The following is a 16,057-nucleotide window of genomic DNA, read 5'->3' on the forward strand; positions in this document are numbered from 1 at the left end:
CACGGTGTCTCTGCAGTGGAAAGCAGCAGTGTCAGAAAACAGAAAATCAAATTCAAAGTCTTCCTCATGTGTAACTGATGAAAGGATGAGGATGGTCAGTCAGCAGGAACATCAGCTCAGGAGCATGCTAACCTTCCTCACTCGCACCATCTCCGTCTTTGTTTTGTCCTGAGGAGAGTGCTGCGCCGCCGTCACAGGAAAGACACAGTTACTTTTAATGTCCTGCTTCACTCACACTCAGCACAAACCAGTTATAATACAGTAAGAAAAATACATGTGTTACTAGGAACAAATGATGGAACATTTAGACAACCCATCTCAACTACACTGAAAATAAATAGCTCACTACTTCTGATTTATTCATAAACTAATACGCGTGCAAAAATATCAAATTGAAAAATATTGTCAAATTGAAGCCAGTATTAAAATGATGGTCAGGAGGCCAGCATGAACAAATAAAGACAGGGTCCTGAGAATCAAAAATAAGCCTTTATATTCACTATGATATCTTGTGGCTCATTTATCATAATTTATGCCTGATTGATTTTTATATCAATCTGGCATATCTATCTTTAAGGAAAAACTGTTCAAATTCACAAATGAATTTCAGTCATTTCCACTTATCCATTTTTTTTTTTTGTTCAGCTTCTGTCATTTCTTTTTATTAGTGCTCCTGTCAATAAAATTCATCACTTCAAGCAGATCATTTACATTAAAAGCTTTCTAAGAAATGACAGCAGGTTACATGATACTACCACGAGACAGAACAATCTGAAAATTGGTCAGCCATCACAGATGTTGCCATACTGCTTATTTTATATACTGCTTATATTTTACAATAGCATTCCCTGTATTATCTGTAGGCCATTGTTGGCAATAGTGCCAATAGACTAATGCTCACGACAGCTTTCTAGCTATACCGGATTTTTATGATTTTACATTAATTTGCTCTGCTCCAATAAATTGTATTAAATAAGAATATGTTGATGATGTTGCGATATACAGTTTCATTTATCATGATGTAAGATTTTTATCTAAATTGTTGATCCTATTAGGCAAAGGAGAGATTCTAAACTTTGAGTAACAGGAAGTCTATTAATGTGAAAAATCTGTTTCAAAGGTGTTGAATTTCACTGAGGGCTCAACTGTGTTTTAAATCAGAGCAACTGGAGGTTAGTGGTGAGACTGACATGACTGTTGTACTGATGGATCCCCTGCTGTGGAGTTGTACATCATACTGAAAGTAAAGCATGTGTGCAGGTAGACCTGCTATGGAGGAAGTGCTGAAAAATGGGCAGATTGGTGTATGCTGTTTTGCACCCCTGTTTAGCCAAATGTTCTTAAGCAACATCATTGTAGCTTACAGATATGCAGTATATACATACATACATACGTACATACACAGTCATTTCATGCATCAGGCAAACAAACCTGGCTTTTTTTCTCTCTTTCCCCATTGGCGGTGGTTACAGAGGGGGAATGCCTCCGCTCTCTCCTGGCCACTGTCTAGTAGCACAGACAAAGCTCACACATCAGGATAAATGCGAGCACAACCAGGGCTAAAACATTCCACAAAACAACTCTGTGTCCAAAAAGAGCTCAAAAATGAAAACTTAAAACTGCTGGCAGACATTTAGAGCGATAGTTCAACATTGGTTTTGCGAAGACAGAAATTAAGCGCATATATCAAAAAATTCGAAATTAACTTCTATGATCAGCCACAAGCTTTTACCTGCCACAAAGTAGGGTTTGGCAGATTATTGGCCTGGCCAATTATTGGGGCCGATATTTGGTATTTTTCTGGTTATCTGTATCAGTATTTTGTTTTAATGATCACCGATAAAATAAATTCAATAAAAAGTGCAAAGAAAGTGTCAGCATGGGAGAAACTTTTACTTTGTAAAACCTCAGGACGTTGATTTTATTTATTAATTTTTTAATTTAAATTTTCACTTGACTTTATTTAAAAAAAGGTTGCTGGGAACTTGCTGTATGATGTTGAAAGTTTGAGTTTTGATGAAACATTTTCGAAAGGCATTTAAACAAAGTTTTGTGTTGGAGTTTGTTATATTCAAAATTCTACATATTTAATAGAGTGAATAGAGTTAATAGAGTTTCAATTTTATTGTAAATGCATATTGTTTCCAAATATCGGTTATCAGTCTCATTAACTACTAATAATTGGTATCACTATCGGTCCTGAAAAAACATCGGTCAACCCCTACTACAAAAAGAGAATACACATCTGTAGCCATGTATCCATCTGAGTGTCTGTAAGCTTCCATAGATGTACAGTCTGTGTCTAATATTACTCCATTCAGTGCACCTCTGTTCTGTCATTTCTCATTGTAAACTAATTGTATCACTGCATTTACATTTAGCCTTTGAGTCTAGTCAATTAATGTCCTGATAAGTAAGTATTTGTAATATTCAGTTTGTAGTACATGATGACATTTTGGGGGGTCCTCCCTGAGTAAAAATGATTTTCAGAGACTTTGTTTCCTGCTTTCTGCTGACTTTTACAAAATTAATATAGAAGAAAAAAATGAATTACTGCCTTACAGTTGTATTCCTCTTTGGCATGGTCAAGTTGCAGTTACAGATTACATCTGTGTCTGTAAAAACATGGATGCTTCACACACATCTTCCCCTGGCAGCACAGAAGATCTCTACAATCAGCACAGTTTGTGCAGATGCATAACAAATACACTGCATTTACAAAGGGGCCAGGTACGCTCTCTAAATATTACAGTAACCTCTCTGATTCTAGGTGCCCTTTACTCCCTGTGAGTGAACAGAGTGAAAGCTTGATGCTACCTACAACACATGCTGAGGTAAAGGAATGTGTCTACTACCTTGATTTGTGGAGTCGACTCTGGTCTGGGGCTGTGGCTCTTGGTGTGTTCACCCGGCTGACTCTCTGCCTTTACCTCTGCCTTCTTGTCTGACGAGCGGTGGCCTTTGAGAGCGGATCTGTCATGGTGGTTAAAGCGAGCCAAGGAGGGTAGTAGCGGGGACGGGGTTGCCTCCCCAGGAGACACCGGTGACATAACGGGGGCGCTGACCGGGCGAGTGGATTTGTTGTCGGGAGTAGATGCCATGGCTGAAGTGGACACAGAGGAGAGACAGTGGCCTCACTTTAAAAACAAAACAAAAGTAAACTCATGTATTAATGTGGCATCTGCAGCTTTCAGGAGTGTGAAAGTCTTTTTTAAAACAACCTTCATGTTATCTAAATGTTAAAGTCAACTACAATTACTGCCTCATGGATGTATACCTCCTTGCACTGTCAAGCTTCTTATACAGTTTACATCAATGTCAGTTAGAACACAGATGCTTCACAAACATCTCCCCCCGGCAGCACACAAGATCTCTACAATCAGCAGAGTCTGTTGGTGTGAAATTTTGTGATAATTAGCTTAAAAATTCTTGAATTATAGCCAAAAGCACGTTTTGTTTGCACGTTTGTTTGCACGTTTGTCATTTGTGCTAGATTTGAAGAAATTCCCTCAAGGTGTTTTTGAGATATTGTGTCCACAAAAATGTGACAGAAAAAGGTCATATTGACCTTGACCCACAAGTGAATGTTTTTACCAAATTTGAATAAATTCCCTATGCGCGTTTTTGAGATATCGCATTCTCCAACATGAGACGGACTGGAAATTATAATGCCTGCAGATACAGGTATTGTTGCCGTGGATGTATCAAAGGTTTAACTCTTTTTTCTTTTTTAACTTAGGGACTGTTTTTTATTTATTAACAGGACCCACAGGTTGGAAGACATTTTTTCTTTAAAAGTCATCAAAATAGGAAAATAACAAGAAGAATAAAAAAAAAGCAAGACAAACAAGACAGGACACAACAACTGAGGCAGGGCTACAAACATTAGGAGACATAAAGTCATGAAAAAAAAAAACAAACTAGTGAGTGTGAGTATTAGTGTGTGTTATAACTTATGAGCAGCAAATAAAGAAGGTTATAATAATAATAATAATAATAATAATAATAATAATAAGAATAAGAATAAGAATAAGAATAAGAATAAGAATAAGAAGAAGAAGAAGAAGAAGAAGAAGAAGAAGAAGAAGAAGAAGAAGAAGAAGAAGAAGAAGAAGAAGAAGAAGAAGAAGAAGAAGAAGAAGAAGAAGAAGAAGAAGAAAAATAATAATGATGATCATTGTTGCTCTCATCATCAGTTAAAATAAAATTGGGGGGCATTAATTTGGGTCTTCGATCCCACCACGGCCACCATGCAGGACGACCCACAGCCGCAGCCAGTAGATACCAGAGGAGGGAGCCACAGGGCACAGCCACCCCCAGTCCTCGGCCAACCACCCAGGCCACTCAGGAGTTTTTCCTTAGACAATGTGAAGGTCTAAGGGCAGAAGGATGTCGTATGCTGTAAAGCCCTCTGAGGCAAACTGTGTTTTGTGATAAAGGGCTTTATAAATAAAATTGAACTGAATTGAATATACATACATACATACATACATACATACACACAAACATATTTCCTTTTTCGCAATAGATATGTGGGCCTATGTCTAAATGTGTGGTGCAATGCAGTGCAAACTAGTCCCATGGCCAGCCCCTACATGCATAACCACTTGCCCTATTCTTATGTGGGTTTTCTTTTCTTTGTTTGTTGTTTTTCCTTCTTTCCTAATAGATACATAGGTCTATGTCTAAATGTGTGGTATAAAAAAAAAAGTGGTCAAATGTAGTGCAAGCCAGCCCTACAGCTGGCTCTGCACACATGCCCACTTGTTCTAGTCTTGTGTTGTTTTTTTGCGTTTGTTTGTTGTCGTTTTTTGTTTTGTTTGTTTTTTTTCTTCCCTTCTTCCCTTCCCCTGGGGTGTGCAACACGGAACCAGTCCAGTGCATAAAACCGGGGCAGAGAGAGACACGAGCACAGGGCCCACGCAGTCAGCCCGTCCACCACCCAAATTGCCCTGCAGAGGGCGGGCCTGGCCCACCCTAGACCACCAGGGATCCAAGGCGGAGCCTATATAATGGCAGTAATAATTATATAAATAATTAAATAATTACTATGAGGGATGAGTAATAATAATAACAATAAACTAATATTTATAGGCTATACAAAAGCATATATGTATATTTTTTCTCCTCCTCTCTGTCTTAGCTTCACTATAATTATATTATTATGAATAATAGTTATGTCAATAACAATCAGAATATTACTATAATAATAATAATAAAAATAGCAATAATAAAAATGACAGCAAAGGTAATGAGGACAGCAGAAATACTAATACTAAATACTTGTTTTGTTCAGGTTTATGTTGGCGATATCGCCTGGCACACAGAGCGATGGGGACAGTGGGATGCGGTGATGATAGTGATTCTGTGATAGTGATTCTTTTCCCAAAAATGTTTGACTGGTGTACAATTCCAGATGGTGTGAATGTAATTGTCTGGGCTGTTTTGTGTGCAGTGTGCATTTTTCTGGTGCAAATCAAATTCTGGACTTTTTCTGACCCGTGTAGTGATATCTGTGGAGCATTTTGTATTATATGAGTTGTATGTTTTTAGCATTTTTAGTCATGAAATAGATGTTTTTACATATTTGTTTTCAGAAGACAGCATCAAGAGTGATCATAAGATCCGACCGCCATTTTACAAACGGAATGGAAATTGTTTGATCTGACTGTGATATTAATCTATACATTTTGGAGAGCTATTTACTTCGGGAGGTGAGGACGTTAAGTAGATCAGATGATGAGGTGGGAAGATCGAGGTCTGAGGTTATAATGTTGGATTTGGATTGGATGCATGATTTAAATTGTAAATATTCAAGGAATTGATTACTCCTGATGCTGTACTTCTGGACCAGGTAGGAAAATGAAACCAATGTGTTATTATGGAAGATGTACTTGAGGTGCATGATGCTTTTTTCTGACCAAGCGCGAAAGTTGAGTGGTTTCTTATTACTGAGAAATTCCGGGTTATTCCAAGTCGGGGTGTTCACTGCAAAGGGGAATATGAGGTGTGTGGGCTGCCACATCCCAGCTAATGCTATGTAGCGGAAGGATGGATGTTTTGTTCCAGTTAATTGAGTAATCAGAAATGTTAGAAAATTACTCTTGCTCTTAACTTAAACACCAAATGTGACATTGTGTTGCACAACCAAGTGGCTTGGACAGTGGACAGGAACATCTGTGGTCTATGTCCACATTTCCTCATCCAGTGTTGAAGCTGCTGAATTAGTGGTTTGCTCAGGCTGGAGTTAGGTAGATCCTCTGTAGGGTCTCTGAAGAGTTTGTGATGTTCACCATGCCTTATCCTGAAGGCAGATAAATGGGATTATAAATATGTTGCTTCTTCCAATAGCTGCTCCCCTCCAGCTGGATTTTGTTCAGGTCTATCTGCATGCCACGCTGTGTACAGGCTTGCACAGGTCGAGGGAGTCGACCTACACAAGCTGCTCAGTGTATTGGAAGCTGTGGATATCAGTTTCAGAGCCAGAAGGATACATCCTGAGCCAGGGCACGCACAGGGGACCTGGCTTTAAGCACCACAATGAAAACTAGAAAATGCCTTTCCTACAGGACAGCTAATATGAATCAAACTGCTTCAAAAAGGGCTGAAGTTGAAACACTGACCATGCAAGGTGTGTGGACATGTGCTCTAACCAGTCTGCCACTGAGCATCACTGTATTCTGCTGCTGCTGTATAACTTTTGTCTTTAAACCCTTCCACGTCACAGAGAGATGCTTATCACCTGCAACAAACACTCTAGAGGAACACATAATAAACGTGGCAGCCATGAAGTGTAGTTAAAAAGAAGAACACAAGTTGGGGCAGCTGTGGCTCAGAGGAAGAGTGGGTCATCCTCCAATCAGAGGGTAGCAGTTCGATCCACTGCTCCTCCAGTGTACATGTCCAAGAATCCTTTGGCAATATACTGAACTCCTGATGGCTGTTCCATCAGTGTGTGAGTGAATGGTTAAAAACTGAGTAACAGGTGGCACCTTATACAGTATGCTAGCCTTTGCCACCAGTGTGTGAATGTGTGTGTGAATGGGTGAATGTGACTTGTAGTGTGAAAGCCCTTTGAAACAGCACAAAAAGCAGGTGGAAGAGGAAGAACGTACCTCCATCTAGGCTGCGTGAGTTTCTCTTGCTGGACGAGCGCTGGAACAAAGGAGCTGGTCTGTCGATCAGAGAGCTGGCCTGTCTGGTCTGAGCCTGAGTCCGACCACTGTAGCGAAACTTAGAGCCCAACGCCAGGAACTTCCTGGGAGTGGTGGCCATCTCAGTAGAGGTCAGCCTGCAGACAAACATCACTGATACTGATTTTCTGTTCTGACTCTGGGTCAGGCAGTGAGCAGAATGTCCACATGTCCTTTAACAAAAACCCTGTGCAGCCATGTGATGGACTAACTTCAAGAATACAAACCCCTACCTGAAGAAGGTGTGATGTTCTACACACACTTTCCACAGCTTCTTGGCTGCCTTGTAGTTGGGTAGTTTGAAGCCGATAGCACTCTCATACTGTTCCACCTATTCAAACAAGAAACACAAAGACAGGACTGGAGAAATAAGCACCATGGTTTTATTCATGGTTCAGGTGGGCGAAAATTAGTTGGTACAAAAACCTTGTGTACCTCAGATGGTCTTATCTTGATAAAGAAGCTGCTGCGTTTGTATGACACCTTGAGGACTTTGGGCCAGGGGAAACGGTTGATCCTAAGTTTGTCTTTGTAAACCATCAGACCGCTGGAGCAAACCCCCAGCATGATGTCCACACCGTCCAGATCCTTACAGAGACACCCAGAGAGACAGAGAGAGATCCATTGACTGACAACAGGACATGCAGACTTCAGAAAACTGAGACCTTTTAAGGGAATCTGAAATTACCAAAAAGATGAGGAAAGACTTTAAATGGGTGACAGATTAAAGAAGTATGAAAAGATGTGTTGTATTGTATTTTTAAAAATATCTGTGTTCATATAACATTGTGAGAACGATCCTCGTGTACACAGATCAGCAAAAACAACCTAAAATGCTGTAGTATGCATGCCAGGAACTTTATAATGGCACACCATAGAAGAAGACCACATGCACAGAAAGGCGTTCTTCTACAGAGCAGCAAGCATAAACAAACAAGTATACAATGGCAAACACACAGTGGTGGTGCATCAAATTGGCACTTTGCTGGAGGAGCGTCAATAACCTCAGTAGATTCAGCAGCACAAACACACCTCGGTAGTCTGCCATTATTGCTCTTGCTGTCCTCCTACTTACAATTGGGCTGTTTGTTTGAAACGTAATGTGCATGCCTGAAGTGCAGCCTTGACGTCACTGTTCTCACAGGATCAGCGCATTGCCAGTTTACACGTCAACAGAAGGGGTGACGATTTCAAAAAATTACACTCTGGAAGTCCATTTCAAAAGTTTCCATTTTAGGCCCCCAAAACGCCCAAAAGTTTAACATTTCATGCAAGAGCCATTGCCATGTAACAGCCCCTTAATGTGTGCTCTGTGTCTCAGTTAACACGTGCCAAATTAAGTATCACCTAGCAGCGCAGGTTCCACTGCTCTCAAGGGAGTTTCTCACAGCTGATACGGAAACTGTCAGTCCAACCAACTCAACAAAAACTGAAACCTTCAGGTCCAACAGACTGCTGCAGTGTGCTTGTGGTGTAACAGCAAAGCACAGCAACCACTGTTTGTGACAGAAGGCCTAAATGTGGGTTTAGGGTACTTTCACATCCAACTCATCAGCTTTGATTCAAAGACATTGGTGTTTGGTGTAAGCCTATCTGTTCCTGTCTGTTTAAAGCTGTCCTTCAAACTCTGGTATGGACCAAAGGATTGGACAGAGATCTCCTAAAGAGGTGGCTCTCATGTCTGGTGCGGTCCAGTTTCAGTCTGGGATAAAAATTCTCCTGATCCATCATTTCTTGATGCGCTCTTTGTGACACTACTGTTTGACATAATTCAGTGTGAACCACAACTTAACTACTTTTTTAGTTTGTAATCCAGGAATACATTTTAGATAATGGAAGACATATTTCTGGATTTTAATAACATGTTTTAAATAATAGCCAAAACAAGGTATATTCAAAACTTCTACAAAACACTGTTAATTCCAAAGTATTTACAAGCCTGGGAAACTGGAAATTTGCAGGCTTTTGGAACCCTAATATATAAAGTAACGTACTTCATTTTAAACATATATTTCTCCTGCTTTTAATCTAATTTTAAAGTTGTATCTAAGGGTCATGCAGATTCATTCATTAAAGGTATAATATGCAGGAATTGTAATTACTTTGGAAACAAAAGTGCTGGTGAAATTGGAAGCCAAATCCAGATTCACTCTCTTTTGCTATATTTGTGTTCTTCCTGTGCTGTGTCCACAATTACTGTTGGATGCTGCTGCACACAGTCTGGCACCTGGTCGCTCCCTGATTTCAAGTCTCAACCTCGCCTGCAGGATGTGAACAGGAGGGTTCCGAACACAACAAAATAAGAAGAGAATAAGAAAATCCAGCAGAGGGCAGAGTGTCAACAGATAAATACACCACCACACACTGAGAGTGGGCTCATAAGAAATGTGTGGAAAATGATGACTGGAAAGTGGTCTATATTGTTCAATACCAATCTACACTGGATTTTTTGTTATTTGTAACTGAAAAGTAATTAAGTTAGGTGTGGACACTTGCACATATTGTAAGTGGATTTGCTTTGATAAGTTTCTTTTTGTATTTCTGTAAGTATTTGAAGCCAAATTTCCTTTTACATCATAATTTATTGCTTCTGCAGTTGTGATAAATGAAAACACAAAAAAATCTATGATGACATCAGCACACAGCATGGGTTTGAAATGTTTATCACTGTATGTAGTACTACCAATTACAGCCACTGTGAAAAGAAAAATAGTACTCTGCTGTATTTCCATCTTCCACAGAAGCTTTTTTGATCCAACTCCCTGGTACTTCTCTCCATCGTCCACAGGGAGGCAGTACAAGCCACTGCAAGTCCTCCCTCCATATTTGCTTAAATCCCTGCTCAGACACAAATATATTGACCTGATTTTGGCTTTAAACCTCCCAAGTCACATGTCTTGCTGCTGTTGAGGCCAGGCAGGCACGCTCTCTGATGCACGGAATTAAAAACACAAAAAGACACAAAGCTGTACACACATCAGGGTTTTCTTTTTACATCTATCCTGTTTGTTTTCATGGAGCTTTAGAAGGAAAAAATTACATTCCTACTCAGATAACAGAGATACTTTGCCAATTCTCAGCCAGCTTTGTATCATAACAATGCATGTGTAAGTGAAATGTGGTAAACTTCCATTCATCTCACCAGCAACTCAATCTCCCTGCTGCCTGCTCTCAGCTCTAATTTTACCAGAAATTAAAAAAAAAAAAATATTTTTTAATTTCTGAATTTCTGAATTGAAGGTTTTCTTCTTCTGCAGGAAAAGTGAATACAAATGGCAATTTCCTCTGTTTTTTTCTGGCCAAGTATTTGCATCTTTTTACTGCAGAGACAGCCTAGTTTTATGAAAAGACCATCTTCCCAGCTTTGAAATACTTCTATAAGTGACTGTATCTTATTTTTATTTATAATGCATACTTGGATTTAAAGTCACCACTGGAAAACAAGGATGGCTTACTACTTACTGGACACCTTTTCCAGCTATAATCAATGAAGAGCAGCTGAGAAGCAGAAAAGCTGCTCACCTTGGCCTGGTGGAGGTCCACTCCATACATGGAGAGTTTCTTGGCGTTTTCCAGGAACATCAGGTCTGCCTGGGCTGGACTCATTGATCTGCCATAACAACCACAGCATGAATCCCACAAAACCTTTAGTTACTGACTATGGAGGTGCTGTGATAGAAATATTGACAGTGGTGTGATTTTGACAGCCAGCTTTTACATATAAAGTATCAGAACAGGTAACAGTCATCAGCCAGAGCACCTCAAATCAACTTTATTATTATTTCACTCATTAAATTACTCAAAACTGAGCTTTTTTTTAGGGGAGCAGGTGAGGCTGTCACCTCTGGTTAATCCTTTCTCCAAGCCTTCCATTGTAATATACTTTATGTCTGCTTACAATAATAATTACATAGTCAGTTCTGTTGCATGGCATCATCAAAAGTAACGGTGAAGTGCATTTACCTACATGTAGTACACACGTTTAAACTTGTATTTTACCGTAATTGTATTGTTCTTTATGACACTGATTGCATGTCTGTCCATTGTGGAAAAGGGATCCCTCCTCTGTCGCTTTTCCTAAGGGTTTCTACAATTTTTTTTTTCATTGTTACAGGGGTTTTTTTTTTGGGGGGGGTTTGAGGCAAACTGTGATTTGTGATAATGGGCTTTAGAAATAAAACTGAATTGAATTAAATGGCTTATTTTATTAATGATTGTGTAAAACTGGATATTGTACTCTTCTTCATTTGTCTTACTACTACATTTACTAGTTATTTTTAAATTAACATTTCATGTACACAACATATGATTTGGATGTATTAATGATTGAAGTTTATAATGCTGCTTATCTAGAACACACTTTCATTAGTACTTTTTTTACTTAACATTCTGCAGACGATGTCAATGTACTGTTACTTCTGTAACATGAAAACAGGGCTTGGCTTGTAACAGAATTGTTTCATAAAGCCACTTGTTGTTTGGATTCTGTGAAGAAGGTAAACTGCTGTTGCTCCACTGGTTGACTGAGGCAGTGTTCTGACCTGTACGTGCGGTGCAGCTCTATCATTTTGTCCTCCAGCTCCTTGGTCTGACCCTGTGCCATTTTCATATCCTTGGCGTAATCTTCACCATGCACCTCTGGGTCGTACTCCCCCAGCTCGGACTGCAAGGCATAGGAGCCCAGCAGGGACAGTGTGACAAAGGAGCAGGGAAGGCGGCCCTGAAGAATGTCCTTCCGCAGCTGGAGACACAGGTAGTACCTGGCATGCACAAAAAATCAGCACATGTGTGGAGTTCCAATTAATTACAGATCATTTTATATCAAACTTCTAATCAAACATCAAGACTGGGGTTTTCTGCTCAACTCATCTCATCTGCACAAGCCCCTGAACTGTTGGATTACAGGTTTAACATCAACACAGAAACAGGGGTGTAAATCACAGGTTTCATAACAATGCCATATTATGTTGAATCTTTTGTAACAGACTGCCATGGCGTGGTCTTTACATTTTCCCTCTGGGGAACTCCAGAGCTCAACTTTCCCTGTACAAATGGGGGACACGTCAAGAGAAGCTGTTTTATGAACCCAGAGGAGTTAACAGAAGGTTCTAAATTAACGGTGTTGAGACTGCCCAGTTGACATCTGCAAACAGGTTCTGCTTTTAAGCCACAAAAGTGTCAGCCTTTGACGCTTTCCTGCTCAAGATGCCATGAGAGATAAAAGTTTTGTGGGGTCTCTTCCAGTTCACACCAGGGTGTCAAGACATCCAAATGAACTCCTGAGGTCATTCAGGCATATAAGAACAATTGATTATCACCCTTCTTTGACACAAGGTCTGACGTTTAGTGCAGAGGACTGGAAACACATTTCACCAACAATTTGAGAAGGGCCCACAGGATTAAATGTTGACCCTCATTCTGAAATTTAATCCTCTGTATCTGTCTGTCTCTCTCTGTCTCTTTTTTTGTCTCAGTCCACACACACACTGACAAACAAACACATGTTCTCCCCTCTCATGTCCTCTTCCCCTCTGCTGAGATGACAAAGGCAGGACATGTTATAAACTCATTCTACATTACTTTTGTTGAGACCAGCATTTAACATGACCACTTGGACAAAATTGTGAATTAAGGTAAACCTAGGTCCCTAATTTTTCTCCTATTAGGTCAAAGTTCATCTCTGTGTTTTAATGAGTAAGTAGAACCAACTCCCATATTTTTATTATTTAAATTATATTTTATTCCTTTCCTGTGATGGAGCCATACTGCTATCCATTGGCCTTAGTTTCCTGTAATCCCGTAATCAACTTTATAATTCTATCTTGTTTTGCATTTATTGTATAATGTTAAATGGTAAGCTTATGTCTAAGTAAGTACCACATTCTTTATAGTCCATAGGATAACTTTATGTTACGTGTGATTACTTATTAAGATCAAATCAAATCGATTATTGCACCCCTACATGGGACCTTGTAACTTTAGGTAGAGTGGTGACAGGAGTTGTAATAAGTTACCTTTAGATATCAAATAATATGTAGCAACTATCATTTTAAAAAGCAATGAAACATGGAAATATAAGCTTACTGTCCTTGGTATAGATTGCATGCATTAAATACATTCATTGTTTCAGAATGAATGAGAATTCTGGCACTTATTCTATTGGTTTGTTAATAACATGATTGGACATCATTACTCTTAATAATCATACTGCACTTCTAAAATGACACAATACCCTATGCAGTATCCTACTCTTCAGCTCATCCGGAGGGAGAAACATGTCCACAGTGAGCTTTGATACAATAAAACAATGTTTGTATTCAGCAATTGACAAAATCCCTGGAAGCCATGCAGTACCTTGTTATGTCTTCAGACAGCTGCGCTGGGTCAGGTGGATAAAATTTCACATTGAAGGTGAAATTATAGTTGGCACCTTGAGGAAGAAAAGGAAGGTGTAATGAAACAGCTGTAAACATATATTAGAAACTCATCTGTATTTTTGTGAAAAGTTGTGCTTACCTTGGACCTGCCTACGGATTTCCTTGGTCAGGTCCATCCAGGTCTGATCAAGAAAATGAGAGTAACATCAGGTTTGAAATCATGAAACACCACTGAGGTTGGGATTGTACGAACACTTAGTAAAGATAGTTCAAATACAGCTCACCTTCATGTTAGGCGTCTCCCAGATGATCAGACCATAGTAGTCTTTCTCCAGCAGGTTCAGGTGGTCACACACCTTCATGAACAGCTCCTGGCCTTTTGCATGTTTCTGACACGTGTGCAAACAGGGACAAGACAGTGAATCATTCAACATCAGACAATCTCACATCACATACAGGGCAAAGTGTTGAGCAACATGCTGAACATCCGAGGGAGCAGTGGCTCCTCTCACATGACTGTCCCTCTGGAGCAGTGGCCCCTCACACGACTGTCCCTGCCCCAGCAGCTGTTAGCTTCAGACTGAAGCAGGGACTCGACCGAGGAGACAACTGTTCTGACATGAGGCTGGAGCCACAATGAGCCTTTCCTTCACATTAAACATTAAAACACCTTTTTCTGGTGTTCTGTTGAGGATCCATTAAGGCGTGCCGTTTTAGCTCTAATAGATGACTGTCTCCGGCTGAAGATTCAGATTTCAGATGGTGTGGTGGTCCATATGGAAAAGATAAGAAGTTCCTTCAGGACATCTGCAGAATATCATTCATAAAAGGACTGTGGACAAAAAGTTTATCCAATCAGTGTTCAGTGAAGGCGCAGAGCTTAAGGTGTTGGTAATACCAAAAAGACAAGGAAAAATATGCTGCCAATGGGCCTTATTCACTACTATGTGTGTAGAAACGTGCTTACTCTGCGCATAAAATAAGTGCGCCCGCAAAATTACGGTCGGATTCATGACGTGCGTACCAGCTGATTTTGTTCCTATATATGTGTGTATCTTGGTGAATCAGAATCATTCTAAAATGACATATATACCGCTGCCCCATTTCTCCTTATAAAGGAAATCCGTTTGCTCAGAGGTGTATCATGGAGAAAGCGGTAAGTTGTCTCTGTGCACATATTAAAGGCACACACGCCAGTGTACCGTCAGTGAGCGCCTGTGACTGTAACGGCAGTCAGAAACAGCTGATCAGCTGTTTGTCACTGTCAAACACGTTAAAACATGTCGGTCTCTGATGCCTCTCTGCTGAACGCACAGGCTGCAGTCTCTCCCGGCAAGGTTAGATTTGAGATTTTTACACCTGCTCGGAGAGAGATCCAAAATTTCCATGCCCTGTTAATAATAATAATAATGATTAGTATTATAATTATTATTATTATTATTATTATTTCATGGCACTAATATTGGTGGAGTTGCCAACCTTACAGGGAGATTCAAGTCTAATATACCCCACTTTAAGCTGGGCCTGGGTCACTTGGTTTTTTAATGTGGATCATTTTGATTATGACAATAATTGAGGAGGATGAAAGGAAGAGGGTGAAATAAGTGCCTCAGTTGGTAAATTAGTAAATTAATGGTTTTAGACATTGCTGTCTATCAAAGCCTTTTTTTAACGAATGTGGTTTTAATATGCTGTGCATTTAGTTATAAGGTGTTTGTTTACATTTTATAAGACAGTTCATCATTTGTGCATATGCATGATATGAGGCAGTTCTAAATTTGTTTGATGAATCACAGATTTGTGCGTAAAACGTGAGTACACACAGTTTAAGCACAGATTTGTGCATACGCACTGTTTGTGAATGAGGCCCACTGAGGTTTACAATTCTTAAAAGAGGTAGGAGAAGGAGTGAAGCTGACAGCCCTAATAAGTCACTGTTGTTGCACTGAGGTTGGTTGAAAGTAGAGCCCTGCATTGGGAGAGGGATCCAAAGGACCCAACCCAAATCTTGCAGGAGCAAGTGGTGTTAACATTGCTGCTGGCGGAGGTAAAAAAAAAAACAGTGGGTCCTGGGTTGCCAGCAGAAGGGAAACACCGAGTGAAGCTGAGAAGAAAATCAAAGCTGGGGTTTACAACAAAAAAAGAAAAGGAATGCAAGGAAAATTGGATGTGTGAAATAACTTCAAAATAGCTCTTAACAAAGAGGAGAAGGAGCTGAAGTTTGTGAGAAGTCAAGCAAAGTGTTCTTGTTCAACGGCCACAAAGCTGACACCTTGGGGTTGAGGCGACACTCCTGCTCCATGCTCCCCGGTCAGGGTAAGCTGTCTCTCAGAGACAAAGCCGCTTTAAACACTTTGTATGTCTAAACAGGCAAGAGGCAACAACACAGTTTTGCATAATAGAAGTTTTTTAAGACAAAACAGTAGCTGTCTTGGCCAAATATCTTTTAGGGCGATGATATAACAAAGATACAAATAAAAGAGACGA

General features: G+C 39.9%; 1 protein-coding gene across 15 annotated transcripts in view; it reads right to left on the reverse strand.

The window, feature by feature from the left end:
- The window catches only part of LOC121957960 (protein 4.1), a 147,114-nt gene that overhangs the window by 53,400 nt on the left and 77,657 nt on the right, over window positions 1-16,057 (reverse strand). For 10 of the 15 annotated variants that reach the window (XM_088090386.1, XM_088090385.1, XM_088090387.1 and 7 more), the window contains exons 4-14: window positions 13,855-13,959; window positions 13,710-13,752; window positions 13,548-13,623; window positions 11,735-11,953; window positions 10,716-10,803; window positions 7,629-7,781; window positions 7,427-7,524; window positions 7,116-7,291; window positions 2,856-3,103; window positions 1,432-1,506; window positions 133-180 (exon numbers count right to left, since the gene is read on the reverse strand). In XM_088090386.1, coding sequence (XP_087946512.1) covers window positions 133-180; window positions 1,432-1,506; window positions 2,856-3,103; window positions 7,116-7,291; window positions 7,427-7,524; window positions 7,629-7,781; window positions 10,716-10,803; window positions 11,735-11,953; window positions 13,548-13,623; window positions 13,710-13,752; window positions 13,855-13,959 — 1,329 coding nt within the window. The remainder of the gene's footprint in view (window positions 1-132; window positions 181-1,431; window positions 1,507-2,855; window positions 3,104-7,115; window positions 7,292-7,426; window positions 7,525-7,628; window positions 7,782-10,715; window positions 10,804-11,734; window positions 11,954-13,547; window positions 13,624-13,709; window positions 13,753-13,854; window positions 13,960-16,057) is intronic. The other 5 variants (XM_042506791.2, XM_088090392.1, XM_088090391.1 and 2 more) reach the window with 2 other exon arrangements.

The sequence above is a fragment of the Plectropomus leopardus genome, chromosome 17, assembly GCF_026936395.1.
Source record: "Plectropomus leopardus strain MGB_pleo_1.0 chromosome 17, ASM2693639v1, whole genome shotgun sequence".
In the NCBI taxonomy this organism is placed as follows: domain Eukaryota; kingdom Metazoa; phylum Chordata; class Actinopteri; order Perciformes; family Serranidae; genus Plectropomus; species Plectropomus leopardus.